We start from the raw sequence: 21,052 nt of genomic DNA, 5'->3' as shown, positions 1-21,052 counted from the left end.
TTTTTATTTATTGGATTGGTCAATGACTGAGATACAGTGTATGAACCTTTTCATGGATCTTTTCATCTCTTATTTCGAGAACAATAATTGACATCATTGCATTATGGAACGAATCATTGAAACAACAACAACCTTGCCATTGTCAAATGTCATCATTCCACAACACATTAAAAAAAATGCGTATTTTTGCTGCCAAAAAGGTTCGTTTAACTCTCTGTACTCACCACATCTCCTCACACATAATAACGATCCTCACCACAACAAACACTCATTTGAAATCATCATCATGTCCAACAATTTTTTTTACTTTTCACATGATTCACAATTTTCTCAGAAAACCGACACTCCCACTGGCTCACCCGTAGCCTCCTCTCCTATCTCTTCCGGATCCTTTACAAGAAATTCACCTGGATCCTCCTATGCGTATCCTCCAACCATGTCTCCTGTGAGTTCTAAATCAGAACCATCAAGCCCATCGAGTCCCGGAGGTTATTTTAATGGTTCTCTTCAACCATTTGATATTTATAGTGAATATAATGATAAGGTGTGGAAGGAAGGATTTTTGATAAAGGAAGGAAGACTTGTGAAGAGTTGGAAGAAGGTGAGTTTTTTTGAAACTTGGAAAAATTGTGAATGAAATTGGATATCCTTTTTGTGTGAAAATTTGAAATGTCAAATGACATGGATGATATAAATGACGGTGAATGTGTTGATGATGATCTTATTTAATGATCATGATTGTTGGACATGGCTTTTGCATACATTGATTGAACTGTGACACAATCCATTCTCTTAGCGTTATTTCCAAATCAAAGGTTCCGTATTGACCTACTTCAAAAGTGCCAAAAAGAATGAGAGTGACGTTAAGGGACGAATGGATTTGAAAGGAGCTCAAGTGTACTATCTTGGAGATGTCTCTTCCTATGATAGCTTTTTCCAAACGATGAGATTTAACACTGTATTAGAAAATGAGGAAATTGATAGTGACGATGAAGAGGAAGCACCCAATGCCAACAACTCGAGCTTTAATTCTTCAAATGCCAATAACACAACAGGAAACAATGCAGTTGCTATTCAAAGAAAATTAGAAAGTAATGCATACAAGTACAAGTTTTGTGTAATTGCTGCAGATCGTGAATTGTTTATGGCTGCAGCAAGTATTCAAGATGCCAAAGATTGGGTGAAGAGAATTAGAGCTTGTATCTTTGTTGAAGATTACTTTGTGGATTGTAAAAGTTGTGGTGTGGAAAGACCTCTCCTGTCAGTGGTCATGTTATTGACATCTGTTGCTTCTATGGACGCCACTGAAGAAGAGAAAAAGAGTGCCCAACTTATGGGAGCAGTGGATGATTCGAGGCACTCAGATATTGAAACACTTGTGTTACAACATGAAGATCCATTCACAATTTCTGATCTAAAGGCCTTAACCACAACTTGTATTCAAAGTACTAGGGTTAATTTAAAGAGTTTATCCATCACACATTGTGGAATTGGTGACGAACATTTGAGATTATTAGCTCACGGAATGGCTGATAACCAAACCATTACAACATTGGATTTGTCTCATAACTTCATTTCGGATTTTGGTATTTGCGATTTAATTGATGGTCTCTTTTTAAACGTCACACTCAAAAGACTTTCATTTTCACACAATTCCATTGGAGATGTTGGATGTGTGTATTTGAGTGATTTACTTTTAGGAAATGTCAGTATCAAGAAGCTCGATATTTCATATAACAGAATTGGTGCCAATGGTGCGAAAAGTCTGAGTAAGGCGCTCATCAGCAATACCTTATTAAGAGTGCTTGATTTGGGTCACAACAATATTGGAAATGAAGGTTGCTCCTCATTGGCTGAAGGTCTCAAACAAAACAAAACTCTCGAAACTTTGGACCTTTCTTTTAATTCGATTGGAAGCGATGGATTAACACGACTATGCAATGAAGGAATTATTTACAACAGAGGATTGAAAGATTTGAGTCTACATGGAAATGCGTTCGATAATGCAGGAGCAAAGAGTTTAGTGAAAGCACTCATTGATCACAAGACCTTGAAACGAGTGGATTGTGGAGAAAATTCACAAATTGGAACAGAAGGAATTATTACATTGGCTCAAACTCTGACCACAAAATATATGGTCGGTAAATTAGTGATGAGAAGCAAGAACGTAAATAAGTAAGAGACAATTATGTCCATCTCTTCACATGTGGAGAAAGGTGGACAACGCGCATTGCTGTCAATTGTACTTGCATCATTATTGTACTTTCCAACATTCTCAATAGAAAATATTTTTCAAATGCTCAGCCATGTCTGTGAAGCCACATTGTCCATCGATTTCCTCTGAGTTCAACAATTCAGAAATGAATGTTTTTAAAAAAGGAAATTCTTCTAGAAAGTTTTGAACCTTTTTAGAAAAGAATCATTTTCTACATTTCTCCATTTCCATCCATGTTCGTTTCATGTTACATTCAAAGCCCCCTCTCTCCTGTTGATGAATGGACATTTGTCACCAAGAATCACATGTTCATCTCTAAAATGAGGTCCATCAAAATTCATAGTTTCTTTCATTTAATCTCAAAAAAACCTTTCAAATATAATCTCAGAGTTAAAGTTCATCACTACCATCGTCACCTCCTCTTCCTGACTTCGTTAAGTCCAACCAGAAATTACCTCTATTCTGCTTTCAATTCCCTTCGAACTTGACACCAAAAGTCGTCACCCTGGACTTGTTCCTCTTCTCATTGAGAGCGCGCCATCAACAGAATCCAAATCAAGAAACCTCTGATAACGGCTAATCGATCTCAAAAAGAGCGTCGAAAAAAAAATAACCAAAATTTTCACTCTAGGCTTACACACGTTGAGTTTTTGCTTCACACTTACACCCACTTACACACCCTGCAGGAAACGATCATCATCCTTTCGGAACAGACAACAATCCGGAGCATTTAAAGCAGTAGTTTGATCGGGATCTTCCTTCGCACATATTTGGGCATTGTCGGTTTGAAATCGCACGCAATAATTGTTATTATTAACTTGGAGCAAAAACAATCAATTAATTTTCAGAAGAAAATGAAATCAGTCGTTCATGCTGCTGTTGGTGCAGCTGTGCAGCTTCATCATCATGAATCGGAAAGAACAATACGAGTGCTGTTTTTGGGTAATAGTGAAACAGGAAAGACTAGTGTTATTGAAAGGCTAATCTATGATCAATTTGAGGAAAATTATACGCCAACTATTGGCAGTGATTTCTTGACCTCTCAGAGTGTTGCATACAGAGACGAAAATTACAAATTGCAACGTAAGTATTTCGAACGACCTTCTTCTTGTTTAGTGTTGACATCGATCATATGTCACACTATAGTATGGGATAGTGCTGGTCTTGAAAAATACCAAGGGTTATCTGTATCCTTTTATAGAGATATTGACATTGTGTGTTTAGTGTTTTCTGTTACAGACTTGAAAAGTGCAAATTCTTTAAACAAGTATGTGTCAACATTCTTTGGTTTTATACATTAACAAGTATTCTAACCTCTTATTCGATCTCTGTGTTGCTCAATATTTGTAATATCAAACATCTAGATGGAGAGAAGAATTTTTAATACAGGCAGGAATGTCAGTCACCTCTTCATTTCCGTAAGTATCAGAGACCATAGGCCATCGTTCATGTGTTGACAATATTTTCATTGATCCCTTATTGAACTTTTTTAGATTCGTGGTTATTGGAAATAAGATCGATCTTATTAATGATTTCAATAAGAGACACTGTGAAAAGACAATATCCACTGCTAAATCTTGGTGTGCTCAATTTGGCTATCCCTACGTTGAAACGAGCGCCAAGTGTGAAACTTCATCCAGCCTAGAAACAAACCTTGTTCCTCAAATCATTGAGAAATATGTGTCATTTGCCAAACAAGACAATGAAGAGAACGAACATGATGAAAAATTACTACCAGAAACTGAAGACGGAAAACAAAAACGCTCTGGCATTTGTGGCAACTGTTCCATTCTGTAGATGGACTCTCAAGAAGAGGCGCTTATCCTTCTCTTCATCATCTAGGCTGTACTACATGAGAAGACGCCACACCACACTGAACCATCAATTAAGTATCGACTCTAAAGATTCCCATCAATCCAGTCATGGAGGAGGAATTATCATTCTTCCTCTTTCCCACTGCACATTCCACAAATGTGAATGGCAATAGATAATGCATCCATCTGTCATTATCACGATCTGTCAGTATATAGATAGTTATTCTCTAAATAAATTGCAGAAACTGACCATACCATTTCAATCCATCTGTACGAACAGCGGTGTTATCCATGTGATGTATATACATCTCAATGTCTCCGATTATTTGAATGTGTCTTTCGAATTCGTTGGGTGTTAGCTGCTGCCTGGAAGGTGCATGAGAGAAGTTTCATTCATCGTGGAACCCTTTCGCAACAAAGAGTCATCTTTGTCTTTTTTCCAACTGCAAATGCTCTGGGTAATGAGGGTATTTAGAATTATCAACACCTTGTTAACGACCAACATGCCATTGGATGGTCAAGATGCCATTATTCGTAATTTATGAGTAACTTGAATGTGTTCTTGCGAAGACTCGCAATGGTGAAAGGCTTTTCGATTAAGGAGAACCTTCAGAACCATCAACGTCAAGAATCAACAGTTGTCTTTAAAGCCAACTCGTTTTTAGTCAAGATCCAAATTCATCTTGTCTTCACCTTAGGCATCACTTCCGTTTCCTTCACGACCACATCTAAATGCGACAAGAGACCAGATCATGGCAACGTTTTCATCTCACTCAAACCTTGCAAATCTGAGTGGTGAGAGGTCATGGCGTTGGAAGGAAAATGCGAGCTGTCAAGCGCAATGGTTAAAAATGACTTTTGATCTTGTGGAGAATCCAAAAACGAATTCTTTTTGCATCGATTTGACCATACTTGTCAAGTGCACCGCACTAGCCAAGTGAGATGATCCAACACATTAAAAAACAATCCATCACCTTCAACAAGATTGACTGCGAAACAGACGTGTTCGATGTGTACACACGTTCGGGTTTTTTTTATTACACAACAAAAAGTCTCTCATTCTCTTGCAATTGTGAACAACCTCATTGAATTCATTCCTTGAGAACTGAATTGTACTCTCAGTTGTTTGCTCTCGTTGCTTATTACAACTTTTCACAAACCTGCAAATGACATTTGACAGTCACCAAAGGGCTACAACAAGTCTTGATAATAATACCTCTCTTGCTTCTTCCATCACCACCACCACCACCACCTCCAACAACAATAACATGCCAACCAATCCTCCTCCCACCTCTTCATTACATTCCATTGGAGAAGAAAAGCAACATCACCCAGAAGAACAATCACAACTGCTACTACTTCAAAGAAATCCTTCTCCTCATTCCGTATCGACCCTCAATGCATTCGACTCATGGCCAAACACAATTCTCACCACCTCTTCATCATCATCAACAACAACCAATCATCATGAAAATAATTCTCAAAGTTCATCTCTTCAATCTTCATTTTCAAATTCTTCCTTCTCGTCGTCGTCTTCGTCGTCTACGAAAAGTGTTTTATCAAAAGACAAGGACGACAAGAACGACGTGAAGGATGTGGATCATTCAATGACACAACAACACACGTGCATTCGAACGTCAAAATTTGGATACCTTCCTCAAGGAGTTTCATCATTGAATTCTTCTTCTCGAAATCGAGGAGGACATTTGACACAAGGACATCAACGCTGTGCCAGTGAAGATGTTTCTTCCTCTCACCACATGATGATGTATCACCAACATTCAAATCATCATGATGTTGAACACACAACATCGACTGCTATATATTCTTCTAACGGTGGTGACGATGAATCAACAAGCCTTGTGACCACCACAACAACGACGACAAGTGACACCAAATCGAAATACAACAACAACCTCGTCCACGGAATCTCTTCAAACATGGACCACAACGACCATCCAAAAACAACGTCATTGAACGCCGACACTAGTCAAAAAAACACATCTTCTTGTATGAACCATTCACGAACAAGTTTGGCAACAACTACGAATAGTACTTCAACTACAACAACAACGGAGAGTGACAATCATCCTTCTCCGACACAGTCACCTCCATCGATGATGGAGTCAGTCGTTGATGATGACTCTTCCAACGACCCTCCCTCATCAAAGAATACCTCCATCTCGAATACGACGACTTCTACGAAGACGACGAATACGATGACGAAAACGACGACATCGTCACCATCAACCACACAAGAACTAGGCAAGTCGAGGGCATTTTCATGGACCACAAAGAAGGGACAATCGGAGGAGAGTCGATTAAAGTTTTTAAAAGATACTCACGTGGAAGAACGAAAGAAAATGAATGCAACAACGACGAGTTATATGAAGAAGACTATAAATTCGAATTATCATCATCAGGATCGAACACCGAATACTCATACGAGTAGTGGTTTTCATGAACATCATTCGTCACAACAAAATCAGGATTTTCAACGACGATTGAGTGAATGTCTTCCTTCAATTTTCACAGATTGGAAACGAGTGATTGATTTTCAATCGACATGCATGTTGGTGTTAATTATTTTAGATTATACATTTATGATTGTTGAAACTTGTGTGAAAAAAGGATGGTTGAATGGAGCAATTTTAACAACATTGTGTGTGATTGGATTTATGAGTGTGAAATGGTCATTTCTAAGAGATTTACCTCATTATGTGAATGTGAATGACAGTTCGGTGTGGAAAAGTATTGGATCGCTGCAAGATTTACCAAATAGTAGAATGAACATTTCTGAAAAGAAAAAAGATGAATCTTGGGTGACATGGTTGTCTTCCTACATGCCCAATCGATTCAGCAGCACACAATTAGTTTTTCTCAATTTAGTGCTTTTCAGTTCTAAATTCTTGTTGGCTGAATCTAAGAGTGTAGTGACGCCAATGAGTTTATTCTCAATCGCTTCCATTGCAGGTTGTAAATATCGAGATTCATTTATTAGAAATCGAAAGGATTTTGAATTACAGCAACATCCATCCTTGAAAAATGATGAGGATCAAACGAATGAATTATCCAAAGAGACTTCGGCAGATCTCGAAGCAGTATTGTGGTCACAAGTGCCATTCTATTATATTGCTCTTCATTATGTGTGTTACATGGCGTACAAAACATTTCAATTTTTCTCAAGCATTGAGAAACCTCTCACGACAGGAGAAATTTTTAGAGAATTGCTAACTTTTGTGATTGATTACTTTCCTTCTGTTTCGATGGTATTGATTTTTGGTGGATTTGTCGTATTCGCAAGTGTCTACATTTCCATCGAATATAAGAAATTGACCGACATTGCAAAAAAATTGAGTCAAGCATTGGAAGTTAAGAATACTTTTTTGTCACACGTGAGTCACGAGTTGAGAACTCCATTATTATCTTCATTGGGAAGCATTGAACTCTTGAAAGAAACAAATCTGAATAATGAACAAGCTGGACATTTGGAAGTCATTCAGGCATCGAATAGCGTCTTACTTACTCTCATTGAAGATATTTTCTTATTTATTGATTTGGATCGAGCTCCAAAGAATATGACTCCCATGAATACTAGGAAAGCATACGATGACAATCCATCGATTGAACACAATTCTGGCACTGAATTGACAAGATTTCAAGAACATAGTTCTGCATTTAGTATTTCCAAATCTATTCACACCATTTTGGATATTCTCCAAAATTACTCGAGCAAGTTTCAAATCAAAATTGAATGTTACATTGACGACAGCGTCAAATCATTGATCGTGTTTGCCAATCAAACTCGACTTCAACAATGCATGTTAAATATTTTAACCAATGCTGTGAAAGCTTCAAAACCCAATGGTGTGGTCGAATTGTATTGTTCCAAAGTCGAACCTCAACCTCAACTCTCTGAAAAGCATCTCTCCAGTATGAATCGAGACATGAAAAATGTGGAATGGTTTGAAATTTCAATTGTGGATCATGGTATTGGAATTCCAAAAGACAAACAAAAGGCCATTTTTGAACCATTTCAACAATTACATAATTTAAATGAAGCCATTTGTCCTGGAACAGGTCTAGGTCTTTGTACAGCGAAGAGAATTGTGGATCAAATGGGAGGATGGATTGATTTGCAATCAGAGCCAAACATTGGATCAACATTTACTCTCTATTTACCTTTTCAAGTGGAATCGATTCATGTGACTACCAATGAGGAGAAGGAACAAGACGCAATGACGATGAATATTCAGTCAGGATTCAGTTCAGGACAGACTAGTGGCAATGAATCAACAACAAGTGAACTTGATCGATCAAGTTCCACAAATTTACCTTTTTCACAACAACAAGTGAGTAGTAGTGGCGGTGGAGATGTTTCGGATAGCTCAGAATCTTCTTCCAAGAATAATAACATACCTTCCACTCTCAAACTCTCTGAAATTAACTCACCTCTGCACAATGCCATTCAAAGACAATTACAAATTCAAGAAAATTATTTGGAACAATTCGAAAAGACACAACAAATATTTAATGAATCGCCACGTCCCAAAAGTTCCAATAGCAAAATCATTGTGGCAGAAGATAATTCTATTAATCGACAAGTACTTTTGAAATTGTTATCCAATCTAGGATTTGGACAGGCAGATGCAGTGTGTGACGGACAAGAATTGATTGAAGCTTTTGATGTGAACAAACATAAACTCATTCTCACTGACATGCACATGCCTAAAAAGAATGGTTTGGAAGCTTCACAAATAATTCGACAAAAGTATCAAGATCAGGTGAAGATTATCATGCTCACCGCCGATGCCTTGACCGATTTCTCAACGGAGCAATATATGAGAACTGTGGATGCAGTGTTGTGTAAACCTTGCACGAAACAGAAATTGAAAGAAACTATAGAAACTTTTTTGAAATAAAAAGGAATGGTTTGAATATTGATATCCACCCAACTGATGCTTTAATAATCTGGTGTTTTGTCTTAAAACAAGCTCACACTCATGAGTTGGTTCTTATTGATGAGTGTGGCAGAATTGCAAACAAATTGATGTTTGAAAATCCTGAAAAGTATAAACTCATAAAGGTGGAGATCCAGCATCTTCTCCCATTCTCTCATTACTTGAACGTCTCAAAAAGGCATCTTCTTCTGAACTTGTGTCATTTCGAAGTTTGATTCTTGATTTAACATTTAGCTAATTCTTACAATTCCAAACGAAATTGTTACGGAATTGCAAAGACATGTTGCATTGACAAACACCAGAACTTTATAAAAACCCAACAGAGACAAGTTTATTCAATATTTTACGGCCTATTGTTCAACCAAACCCAGAATCCTTTGACAGTATTTATTCTAAGAATGCTTTGGGTAACAAAAATGTTTTGCAGTGGGATATATTTTATTACGCAAACAGATCACTCAGATAATAGATGTGATTTAAAGCTTGAAAGCGATAAATAAATTATTATCATTGAATTTAAAAGACTAAGATTATCTAATTGGAATCAAAGGCTTCATAATCCCGATATTTACGACACAAAAGGAAACCCAAAGTGGACACATAAAAGTATACGACTTGCAGCCTGTGATGTTTTATCCAAAATTCCTGATAATGAAGTGATGAATCCTACTATACAAAGACTTTCAATTCGGAAAATCAACAGCTGGAGCAGTCTTGGTGCTCTTGACAGCATCTGGGTTCTTTCTGATAGCAGCGTGCAATTGTCCATGCGTTTATTTGTTCGAAAATTCAAACGTTATTCATGGCTGTGTGTGCAATTAGTACAGTTAAAGGTGGTTCATGTCATCAAAGTTAGTGTAATTATTGTTGTAAATTTCAATTATTGTTTGTCATCAAGGTTAGTGTAAATTTCAAATATTGTTGTAAATTTCAATTATTATTCATGGTCGTGGGTATTTCATGTATAGTTTAAACTTGTTCAAATCAATGAAATTGGGATTAAAATCGTATTGTTGTTCAAATTCATTCCAGGTGAGTTTCAATTCTTCCATGAAAAAATGATTTCGTTTCATCCACATTTTAGTAATAGATCGATAAGCTTCCTTAGTAAATACTTTGTCCCATTTCTTACCCAATCCAACTTTAGCACCTGTTAGGCTATGGATATCTTGTTTAGTCTTGATGAGGTACAATAGTCGTTTGGAGAACTTCTTGTTATTCTTTGCATATATTGAGATATTATATAAATTCCTAAACATTTCTTTTCTTATATCACTATAGTATTTACATTCAAAAATAATGTGTTGCATTGTCTCTCTACTACAGCAAGGACATAGCAAGTTCGTCTTGGATATCTTGTTTAAATTTTCCAAAGTCTTCATCACGTTCACTCTAATTTTAAATATTAGATTTAAGGTTCTGAAACCGATTCCTATTGAGGGGTAAATGTTGGTGAACTTTCTGTTCTTGGGAGGAAGGTTCTTTGGCGTATATGTTCTTTTGTGGAGGCGTTGAAATATAAGTTTGTACATTGTTTGTCTAGTGTTTTGAGTGTATAATACATTGTTGATAATAATATACCAATTATTGGATGGAATATTTGTAAGAATATTGTTACAATCAGCACCTTTCTTAGCAGCCCTATCTGCTAATTCATTTATGCGGCTATAGATATCTTGTTTACCTGTATGACTATTAACATGCATAATTTTGATCTGATCCTTCATTTTTAAATAATTACGAATTTCTTCGACATAAGGATCTCTAGATTTTCTGAATTGGAAAAGTTGGTCATAAATACTTTTCGCATCTATGACTATTGTTCTAGGAGTGTTGTTATCTAGCAATCTAACAACTGTGTGGAGCGCTTGAACTTCACTGTTGTAGGAAGTTCCTTGTCCTAAGGTGTGACTTGAGATGGAAACATTCTGATCAGTTACAATACCGTATCCAGCAATATTATTGTTACACGATCCGTCAGTACCAATTAGTGTAGCTTTGTTCAAGAGGTTTGACATGGATGTGTTGTTACCAACATATTTGTAGTATTTGCTTTCGTCTTTGATTTTTCCAAAATCCATGCTATTGAGAATGTTGCGAATTTGGGTGACATGATTGGAATGTTTGATGTCATTATGTAATTTCACTTGTAAATTTTTAGGGTCAGGAACCCACATACTTAATCTGTTCCAATCTTTATAGAGCAGGAATTGTCTTAAACCTTTAGGGAATTTTCCGTAAGGGATGAGATTTTTTTCATGCCATTGGTCACTCGAATGCCACAATCTAATATTGGAAGATTTGTTCATGAAAATTATTCTCTTGAGATATTGAGGAATCCATGGGTCTGGTTTATACCAAGTAGGGATTGGATCATTGAGGATGTCAAAACCATGCTCCTGTTTGATTCGTTCACAAAGGAATCTTGTAGAAGATCCATTTATGAACATCATTTTTTTCTTTTCACATGATGAGGAAATAATGTCAATCTTTCTAAATCGATCGACATGGACCATTGCATCCTTGGGATTGAATTGGAATGAGAGTGATGTGATTTGTGTTGTTTGTGGTTCGAGTTGTGTCATTAAAAGATAATTCGTTATTTTCTTTATTGAAAGATGTATTCATAACCATCAAAGTCTGCAGAGAAATATTTGTTGACATCATTTTCGACAATCTATCTCAATGATCTCTCATTTGGAATAATTGAGATATCAGTGAATTTGCAATAATGGGACTGAACGAGATGTAATTTTTGTTTGAATTGCATCTCACTAAAACCTGTTTGTGTTACAATAATCTAATGTTGTGTTGATATGATAGGAATTAATGGAGAAATTAAAAACAAGTTCAAAACTTACCGAAGTACCACGACCACACAACACATGTGAAATCCTCTTGTCAAATTTATAATCAAGAAGAACAAACTCTCTCACAATGGTTTGATGACTTAAATTGGACACACTTAGTCCAAAACGTTCATCAGGAGGATCTCTTATTCCCAATTGTCCGTCGCTATTAAATCCAGAGGCCATCAATTGATTGGATCTTACTAAATGAATGAGTGTGTGATGTCTGCCTGCAGTCACACGAATTTCTTCGCCACAAGAAATCACTTCAGTCATTTCATAAACTCTACGTTTAAATCCAAGGCCTAATTTTTCGAAATCATTCACAATGCATGAAATTCATGAGAAAATGATGAAAATTCGATCATTCTTTTTTTCTGTTCAAAGCAAACTTACCCAATTGTCTTGAGTATAAATTCAGTAAAAACTTTGAATCATCATTTTCACACACATACCCATATTGATTATCTCCCGCAGCATATATTTTTGATCCACAAATAACTATGGTATACAAATAACCACATTCTACTCCAGTGATGGTTTCTTGTGTTGGAATTGTAATTTTACAGAATTCTTCATGAAACGCATTGGTACCAATTTTTTGAGCTAATTGTCCTTCTGCATTGGAACCCAAACTAAATATTCAAAATTGTCACAACAAATTTTTCACACAATGATCGACACAAGGATCATCCATTTCATGATCACATCATTTAAAAAGACTGTTATAGATAAGATACTCATGTTCACCAACCTACCCATAAATTTCATTCTTTTCATTCACCACAACAAAATGAGCTCTTCCACATGCCAAATATCGAATCGTTGTTCCCTTCAATGCCTTACATTTCTTATTCAAATGAATAAACTTTCCTTTTTGATAAGGAAAAGTATCTTGTTGTGAAGCCGTTTCTCCACTATAGTAATAGTACGGATGTGGAGTCTCTGAATATTTTCGCGTCATGATATAAATATCCATCGAGTTCACAATCAAGACTGTGAAATTTAGACCTGATCCAATCAATGATACTAAATTTCTCTCATCTTTCATATTGATCACATAGTTATCATCAAAATGTTTCTCTGGAATCAATTTCACACATTTTGTTTCAGATGGCAATAATCCAAACACATAAACATGTTCTCGATCAGTAACCACACAAGCATGATTCGATCCACAGGACAAGTGTGTAATTTCCTCGTTTTTGAAATACTTGGCTGGAACTTGAGTGGGAGCATCGACAATAAAAGTTGAAGTGTTACAAGCATATGTTGAATAATAATAATTATTAAAATAATTATGTTGCTGTTGTTCTTGTCGTATCTTGTCCTCTGTGATGGGAAGTCCATATAAATTATCAGCATTAAATCCACTCATATACAAACAATTATCATGAGTCACAAAAGCTGTAAAATCATCACCTGCATCAATGAGTGTAATAAATTTTTGATTTTTCAATGTTTCTTTGAGACCATTGTTGAGAGTGAATTCTCGGCTTGGAATTCCTGCATGATGAGAGGAAGAGGTGAATAATTGACCATAGGAATTTTCTCCACACGTGTAGACGTCATGTTGTGGAATGGAACGGACCATGTTTGAATGGAGATCAAATTTTTTGTATTTTTTTGTGATGACAAGATCATGCGCTCTTCAATGTAGTGTGAACTTGTCCATATTTGGATTGTGAAATCGGATCTGTGCCACCTTCTATTAATCACAATTTGTTTTTGAAGGGAAAGAAGAAGAGGTAGAGGAAATTCCTTTCACATATGTTCGTAATTCCCCATCATGCAAAACCTTTAAAGCCAATTCTGGATATTTTTTCGAATTTCTTAATTGGGCTGGAAGAATTCGATAGAACTGCACATTCACCTCAAGAATGCGCAACACAAAATTAGTGTCACAAAGAATGAGTTCTTTAACAGATGGAATGAAATCCATCATCAATGAGAGGTTGAAAAAACGATTCTTGCACAAGTTGAGTATGATCGTTCTGCATTCTTCACACACAACGCTCTCATCCATGTTTTGATTAATAATTGGAAAGGCCACAATGAAATACAATACATGATCCGTTCGAATCATGTCTAAATCGAGAGTCAATGGATCTCTATTCAAAGTGATCATTCTCAATATATAGTCTCGATATTGTAACAAGGATGCCACAAAAGAATATTCATGAAGTCTGAACTGTTTACACAACATTGGAAATATATATTCTTTGGTAAATACAAATTCTGGACGATCTGGAGCACATGAAAGGAAGCGATTGAGTCGTTTTAAAGAAATATCTGTGAGTAGCAAGTTGAGAGTTTTTTGATCCATTTCAGAAGTGAGCTTTATGAATCGACGGATCATGCTGAGATGTCCACAATCTGCAAATGCTTTGATCGCATCATATTGAGTGATTCCATCACAAATTTGCTTCCATAATGGATTTCCATGAGAAAGAGTAAATGAGGATGATTGAAAAGTAAGATAAATCAATTCAGGAGTTTGTCTCAAATGTAATGGAAGGCAATAAAAGATTAGTGGTTGCTGCTGAAGACATTGCTTCACCGTTTGATATTCTAGTGCTGATATGATTGGAGTGGATAATTTGCAAAGTATTTCAGGATCTTGTTGGACGGCCATGGTCACCAAGTCCATATTTTCTTCATAAAAGGATGGAGAACAATTAAGAATATATTTAGCGCTCACCTCCATCAATGTGAGCATCATCTCTCTGGTTTGTACCAAGTCAAGTGGAATGTAATTTTGGATATTTGTGGATGATGCATGAATTTTGTGAGGAATGCTCGCTCGAATGGCTCTAAACATGAGTTCCTTATCTGAAAATAAATTCTTATTCGTAATGTATGGAAAACATTCCAATCCAAAGAACTTGATGGCTTCAATTTGAGATTCTTCAGTCTTCATAATCATGTTCTCAATAATCGAACGAGATACTTTTGGGTGACGATTTTGAAATGCTAATTTACAAAGATCCAAGTCACTTCGAATGGAGGGCGATTTCACTAATATAAACCACGAGCCTTGTTTAGGAAGAGAGAAAACACTCTTCATCAACTCTCGATGTTCCAACCATTCCGATGGCGCATCCACTAGAATTTTTCCCTTCGTTTTTGAAACAAAATATTCAGCAATGTACATGTTGTTTGCAAACTTTCCTAACAATTCATCTTTTAAGACAATATTGGGCTCTATCCAATTCACTCTTTCTAAAATATGATCATTTCTATAATTTGCACTAAATTTGTAATAGGTCATGTATTCCAGAATGGTTTTCGGAGTATTGTAAAAATAAAAGAAATATTCTGGTTTTCGAGTTCCGAATGGAGGTAATTCTTTCGTGAGGATTTGTTGTGCATGCTTAAATAATTTATATTCAGAAAAGAGAGAATTTAATTTTTTACAAAGTCGAACCACGGAACCATACGACGAAATGGAAAGAAAGTCAAAAATAGTGAGCCAGGCAACGTCGTCCAGTCCCGACATCCATGTTGAGGTGGTTGGTGAGTGAGAGACTTTTGCAAGTTGGGACATTTTTTTTGTAATGCATACAAATTGTTCAAATTGTTCTATTATTATCTATCCTACAATTCAAATGAGACGCTATATAGAATCCAAGAACTGTATTCTTTGTAAGGGCACAGTTATATTTGAACGGTTGCTTTTTCCAGCAAACGAATGGATGAACTTGGAAGTGTAATCTCCAAAATCAAAAAAAAAAAATAAAAATTAATGTCCTTGAGCTCCGAAGAGATGGATTTGTTGGGTGATGTTGCGGGTCTTGTGGATGATTCGAATAAAACCTCGTCGGGATCTTCTTCTATGGCATTAGACAATAATGAACCCTCCTTGAAAGAGAAAAAGTTAGTCTACAAGGATATGAATGCTCAAGGCATGAAATCCATCTTTGATCGCGAGGAATATTCTGATTTCAGAATTGTGCTGAAACAAACTGGAAGGACGCTTCATGTTTACAAGGGAATATTGGCTGCCAGAAGTGAGTTCTTCAAAGCTCTTGTTGAAGCAGGGTTCTCCGAGAAGGATAACAACCAACTTGAAGTTGATGATGAAAGTGAAGAAAAGGCGTTAGTTCCATTGTTAGAGTTCTGCTATACGGGAGAGATCACAGTGCCCGAAAGCGAGGTTCTTGCATACTATTTCATTGCCGATAAATATCAAGTGGTATCGCTCCGATCAAAATGTGCAGACTTTCTGGTGGGTGGTTTGAGGAGTGAAAATGCGTTGGAAAATTTCATCGAGTACTATTCCAAGTTTGAAAGAAATGGTGGTATTGCTGATGATTTAACCGAAAAGATGATCAAAAGAAGTGTATTATTTATCTTGAAGACGTTCTCAGGACTTTGTAAGAATTTGGAAAAACGAAAAATTCTATTGTCCATGGATTATGAAATGTTGATGAGATGGTTACGACCATCCGCAGAAGGAAAGGAGTTCAAAGGCATTAATTGCGAACCATCAACATTTTTGAGATTTGTTTTAGAATGGACCACACAAGATATTGCAACAAGATCTCAGTATCTTGCCGAGTTGGTATCTTTGGAGAAAAAACTTGAATATGGATCCGTTCTTATGCTCAGTGATGATGGTGGAGAGTTGCTTTCAATTTATGGTGAACCAGAGTTTATTTATGAGAAGAGTGCCACCGAGGTTGTTGGTTCGAAAATTACAAAGAAGACCTCCAACTATTCCAGTATCTATGTCAATACCATGTTAGGAAATGCTGGTTCAACTGCCATCATCAGATGGAAGGTAAAGATTATTACACTCAACTCATGGATTGGAATGGGTGTTGCTATGAAAGAGGTAAGTAACTTTTTCTTTTATTCACTTGCCTTTGCTGATGATTATTATTTGGAATTTCTTTTCTAAAACAGGTTGTTGAAAAGAAAAAACTTACCTTCTCGCCATATGATAAGCACGGAACATACATGCTTTCACATAACGGATATATTTGGAATCAATTCATGAAGGGAAGCACAAAATATGAATCGGTGGGTTGTAGTTATGGTGTTGGCGATACTGTCATCATTGAATTACTCTGTGCCAAGAAAGAATTGAATTTTTACAAGAATGATACTACCAACAAGTTGGCTACCTTTACAAATGTTAAATTACCAGTTTATCCAAGCTTTATGCTCTGTGGAACAGAGAGTGTTGAATTTGCATGGGATCTTGAAGAATCTGAAATTTAAAGAGCCTGTCTTATAAATCAATGTATGCTGCATTCTGTGGTGTTGAAGATTTCTTTTTTTTGTCATGAATCAAAACAAACACTTTGAAGACACGAATGAGGAGAACAGTTGCTGTAATTTAATTATTGATCATTATTGCTTGTACATGTATGGGTCAGTTCCAAGGCATCCAAGTATGTCTTCCAAATAAGAATTGTCAGAAATTCTTGCAAGTTCCTTCTCAACAAAATCAAGCTTCTCGTCAATCTTAAGATTTCCTCTTAAATCCTTGAAGTGTGGTTGCTTGGTAAAGTTCAAAAGATATCCCTTGCTCTTCTGGAGCTGTTTCAAAAGTACCTGTTGTCTTGTGGCAAGTCTTTCCTTATACCAATTACTCTCCAACAAAGATTCAAGAGTAAACATTTTACGAATTTCAGGATCATTAATGCTCTTTCCTTCGTAATGACCATAAGCCATGACGTGAAGAACGGCCTTCAAAGGTGGACAAGCTCCTTCAACAGAACCATCCTCAAAGTATTGGCGAGCGACATCTCTGTAAGTATCTAAAATAATTGAAAGAGATTTAACGAAAATTTCCATTGATTGTTTCTCAGGTTGGAGCATGTCATCTGTGAATACAGAACCAGGATTAGTAAAGACACGCCCGAAGAAAGCTCTCACGAATTTCTTGGTAATACGATAGCCAAGTCTGCTCGCATTCACCACCTTTCCATTATATTCAAAATCATTCATCTTTTCAAGCATATCATTTTGAATTAGATATTGTGGATCGCGTTCCTCTGGTCTCATTCTACACCAAAGTTCTGGAATGAGAAGTGAAATGTCATGATCAACACGATAATTTGAACCCAATGTTCCTGCACTTGAAAAGAAGCCATCCGATCCGGTCACCAACATGGAGACGAGAGCAGTGTTAAGTTCTGTGATTGAAACAATGGGACAGAATGGCCCCTTGGTTAAGGCACCTTCAGAACCAAATCCAGTGGTTGATGGAGAACGTCCAGTCATTGAGCTAATGTATTCCATGAATAATTCTGGTAATTCAAAGTAGTGAATTGGATTGTGAACACACAATGGAGGACATCCCTTGCTTTCTGGATTATTTCTTCTTCCAGAAATGACTGCATCGACAGGATACACTACTTGAGTCGAAGGAGAAAGCACTTGATGTAAACGAGTGCACACTTCAGCCAAATAGTACTTTCTTGGTTTGGTTAATTCTTCACTATTTTGCAAATATCTTGGATTCTTGGAGCGCTGATTAGGTCCAACTACTCTTGTGTTAGAGGATGCAACACAATAGGTTGGCTTTCCTTCTCTTGCGAACTCTTCAAGGAGTGTTCTTTGAGGTTTAGTGAAGGCAAGGAAATTAATATTGTCGTCAAGAATTTCCTGAACGCCTTGTTGAGTCAAAGGTTCAAAGTTACAAATAAATGTATTAGGAGTGGCCAAGTCAGCTTCTGCCTTCTTGTCATAACCCCTGACAATGCAATCGTCCGGTCTTTGGAACAATCTAAATTCCACATTCTTGGAGAGTTTGACAGAGAGTCCCTTTCTTGGCTTTTTCTTGAAGGTAGGTACTTTGCAGCTTTTTAACAGGAACAACAACAGATGCAGTAATATCGTCCTCGGTTTGAATTTTGAAGGCAGGTGTAAAGTCTTTTCTCAACTCAAATGTTCTCCACGAGTTGTTTTCAAAACCAACACGCATATAATGACCAATGACTGGTTCTCTGTTATACTTTAAGCTATTACCATAAGAGCCATTGACCAAGTCCACACTAAACTTCTCCTTCCATTTTCCTTCCCATGATGGCTTGTACAAACTCTTGATAACGAAGAGCAGCTGTTTCAGATATGATGGAATTGAATTCAACCAATTATTATATTCATCAGTAAAGAGTTCGCTAGGTGTCAACAACTTGACGACACTTCCAAGAGATCTTTCAGAGCTGAGTACTGGACGAGTGTCAACAGTTGATGGGTCTTTAAATCGCTTACTATAATCCATGTTAATAAGCTTTTCTACTTCCTCAAGATCCTTGATAAAGTTGGCAACAATGACTGGGCCTGTAATGATGGCATCGGCAATAGATTTGCTAATTTCACTTTTACCACCACCACTGATAGTACTTGGCTTGTGACAATAGGTGCCTGTGCCAACGGTACCAATCAGAGCAAATCCTGATTTCTCTTGAATCATTTCAACTCGATATCCTGAAGGGAAAATGTAGGTAACAAATGGTTTCAATTTCATTGTAACCTTCTCTCCTGTTTCATAATGTGACCATGTTATGGTTTGGCCATGCAATGTAAAGTATGCATCCTCTGGCACATAAATAATGTCTGGATAAACCTTGTCAGTGGCATAACCCTTATCTTCGTGAACCTCCATTCTCTTATTACATCTTTCGATCATTATTTTGAAACGGTACTGTTCATCAATGTGGAAATCCTTCAATCTGAATGTATCTCCCAAGTAGTAAGATGGGAATGCAATGGCTCCACCGCTATGCTCCTCCTCGCAATTTCCAAATAAATTGCATGCATAGGTAATTTGAGATTTGACTTCCTTCTTGCAATAACCAAAGTAATTGTCAGCAATGATTGTCACAATTACTCCCTCACTTGTTCTTGCAGTGATTTTGAAGGCTTCTCCTTCGTTATAACATTCTGTGTCCTTCTCGTAACACATTCCTTCTTTCTTTTGCCTTTCAGTAGCTTGAGAAATGTGAGGCAAACCAAGATCTTTCTTTGGAATCTTTGTTAAATGAGGAGCCAAAATGACACAACCAGTATGCCCTGACCATCTCTTAACATCCAAGGCGGCATCGTTTGCTGTGTACCAAGCGTGACCAGCATTTCCGAAAATTGCTTCGATGAAATCAAGATTTGAAACCAAAGAACCTGGAGCAAAGAATCTGCACTCCATTGTTTTTTCCTCTGATTCTCCTGGAACTGCTGGGCTAACAAGTGGACGAAGCATGATAGAGACCCAACATTTGGCTCTTTTTTCCTCTTCTTGCTGACTTGTGTAAGGTAAAACCATGTAAGATTCGGGAGGATGAAGGGCAGCTTTCAAAAGGAGAGCCCATGTCAGCTTTGGGACCTCTTTCTTGTCGGCAGGAATTAACAAACCTCCTTGTGCAATGTGAAAAGAGCCCTGAGTGGTTCTTCTGTCATTCACAGGGTTATGCAACACCCCTTGTTTCAATCTGTAGCTACAAATAATTTCATTTTCAAAATAATCACCCTCTCCAGGAAGTGACAACAGTCTTGCCATTCCAACTCGATCTAATTCCAAACTATTTGAAGGAAGGCGAAGATCATGCAAGTCAATGGTTCCTTTCAACTCTTGGGCATAGGAATCAATAAAATTCTGAATACGTCTATCAATGGGACACTGATAATCCTCCAAAAGGCGATTGTGTTCCTTGTAAGCATTGAGGAGTGGATCAGTAATTTGCAACAATTTATCAAGCTTTCCAAACAATGGAAGACCTGCATTAATAATTGAACATCAGCAGAAGTAATTTCCGGTTGTTTTTTGTTGTCAAATTTTCAAAGTTAATCAACAAAGTGTTCATCACAATCCAGTCATATCATTGGATTCAACAAATACGACCAAACAATTAGAACAAGCCTTACCTGAGGCAGACAGTTTCAAATTCACATATTGCTTCAGAGTTTGTTGATCCTCTTCTTGCTTTTGTAAATCAGTGTAGTATCCGATGGCTTCACTCAATTCTCTATCGTGGAAAAACGAACAATGAGTAGTCATGATGATGAAAAGATGATTATAGGTGTTGATCGTGATGTGATGATTATAGACAATGATTCAATTCGGGGCTTTTATCTTATAGAATGGTCGAACACAACAACAACTTGGTTGATTCTTTTCTTTGTTGTATACTGAAGATTATATTCTTGAAGAAAGAAAAAAGTCTTTTACTGGATCCCGAGCTTGCAAAATTACCATTTTTGTTC

General features: G+C 36.8%; 8 protein-coding genes across 8 annotated transcripts; 4 read left to right on the top strand and 4 right to left on the bottom strand.

Annotated features, from left to right (window-relative positions):
• Positions 1-176: 176 nt before the first annotated feature.
• Positions 177-2,179, top strand: FDP41_012601 (uncharacterized protein; the record flags this gene model as incomplete). Its single annotated transcript, XM_044703139.1, has 3 exons — positions 177-200; positions 335-601; positions 797-2,179. The coding sequence occupies 3 exons, from the start codon at positions 177-179 to the stop codon at positions 2,177-2,179; spliced, it is 1,674 nt and encodes a 557-aa protein (XP_044566054.1).
• Positions 2,180-3,069: 890 nt separating this feature from the next.
• On the top strand, positions 3,070-4,012 carry FDP41_012600 (uncharacterized protein; the record flags this gene model as incomplete). Its single annotated transcript, XM_044703138.1, has 4 exons — positions 3,070-3,298; positions 3,362-3,482; positions 3,580-3,633; positions 3,709-4,012. The coding sequence occupies 4 exons, from the start codon at positions 3,070-3,072 to the stop codon at positions 4,010-4,012; spliced, it is 708 nt and encodes a 235-aa protein (XP_044566053.1).
• A 1,285-nt stretch (positions 4,013-5,297) lies between these two features.
• FDP41_012599 (uncharacterized protein) lies at positions 5,298-8,951 on the top strand (the record flags this gene model as incomplete). Its single annotated transcript, XM_044703135.1, has 1 exon — positions 5,298-8,951. One exon carries the CDS (start codon positions 5,298-5,300, stop codon positions 8,949-8,951), a length of 3,654 nt encoding a protein of 1,217 aa, XP_044566052.1.
• Positions 8,952-9,931: 980 nt separating this feature from the next.
• On the bottom strand, positions 9,932-11,443 carry FDP41_012598 (uncharacterized protein; the record flags this gene model as incomplete). Its single annotated transcript, XM_044703134.1, has 1 exon — positions 9,932-11,443. The coding sequence occupies one exon, from the start codon at positions 11,441-11,443 to the stop codon at positions 9,932-9,934; it is 1,512 nt and encodes a 503-aa protein (XP_044566051.1).
• A 224-nt stretch (positions 11,444-11,667) lies between these two features.
• On the bottom strand, positions 11,668-13,433 carry FDP41_012597 (uncharacterized protein; the record flags this gene model as incomplete). Its single annotated transcript, XM_044703133.1, has 4 exons — positions 11,668-11,790; positions 11,852-12,144; positions 12,236-12,474; positions 12,598-13,433. 4 exons carry the CDS (start codon positions 13,431-13,433, stop codon positions 11,668-11,670), a joined length of 1,491 nt encoding a protein of 496 aa, XP_044566050.1.
• Positions 13,434-13,550: 117 nt separating this feature from the next.
• On the bottom strand, positions 13,551-15,386 carry FDP41_012596 (uncharacterized protein; the record flags this gene model as incomplete). The annotated part of the gene is made up of 1 exon (XM_044703132.1): positions 13,551-15,386. One exon carries the CDS (start codon positions 15,384-15,386, stop codon positions 13,551-13,553), a length of 1,836 nt encoding a protein of 611 aa, XP_044566049.1.
• A 198-nt stretch (positions 15,387-15,584) lies between these two features.
• On the top strand, positions 15,585-17,065 carry FDP41_012595 (uncharacterized protein; the record flags this gene model as incomplete). Its single annotated transcript, XM_044703131.1, has 2 exons — positions 15,585-16,676; positions 16,748-17,065. 2 exons carry the CDS (start codon positions 15,585-15,587, stop codon positions 17,063-17,065), a joined length of 1,410 nt encoding a protein of 469 aa, XP_044566048.1.
• A 132-nt stretch (positions 17,066-17,197) lies between these two features.
• On the bottom strand, positions 17,198-20,846 carry FDP41_012594 (uncharacterized protein; the record flags this gene model as incomplete). The annotated part of the gene is made up of 3 exons (XM_044703130.1): positions 17,198-18,653; positions 18,751-20,566; positions 20,714-20,846. The coding sequence occupies 3 exons, from the start codon at positions 20,844-20,846 to the stop codon at positions 17,198-17,200; spliced, it is 3,405 nt and encodes a 1,134-aa protein (XP_044566047.1).
• Positions 20,847-21,052: the final 206 nt, after the last annotated feature.

The sequence above is a fragment of the Naegleria fowleri genome (assembly GCF_008403515.1).
Source record: "Naegleria fowleri strain ATCC 30894 chromosome Unknown tig15, whole genome shotgun sequence".
Taxonomy (NCBI): domain Eukaryota; phylum Heterolobosea; class Eutetramitea; order Acrasida; family Naegleriidae; genus Naegleria; species Naegleria fowleri.
The sequence above is the reverse complement of the archived record's forward strand: the minus strand, read 5'-3'. Positions and strand labels throughout refer to the sequence as shown.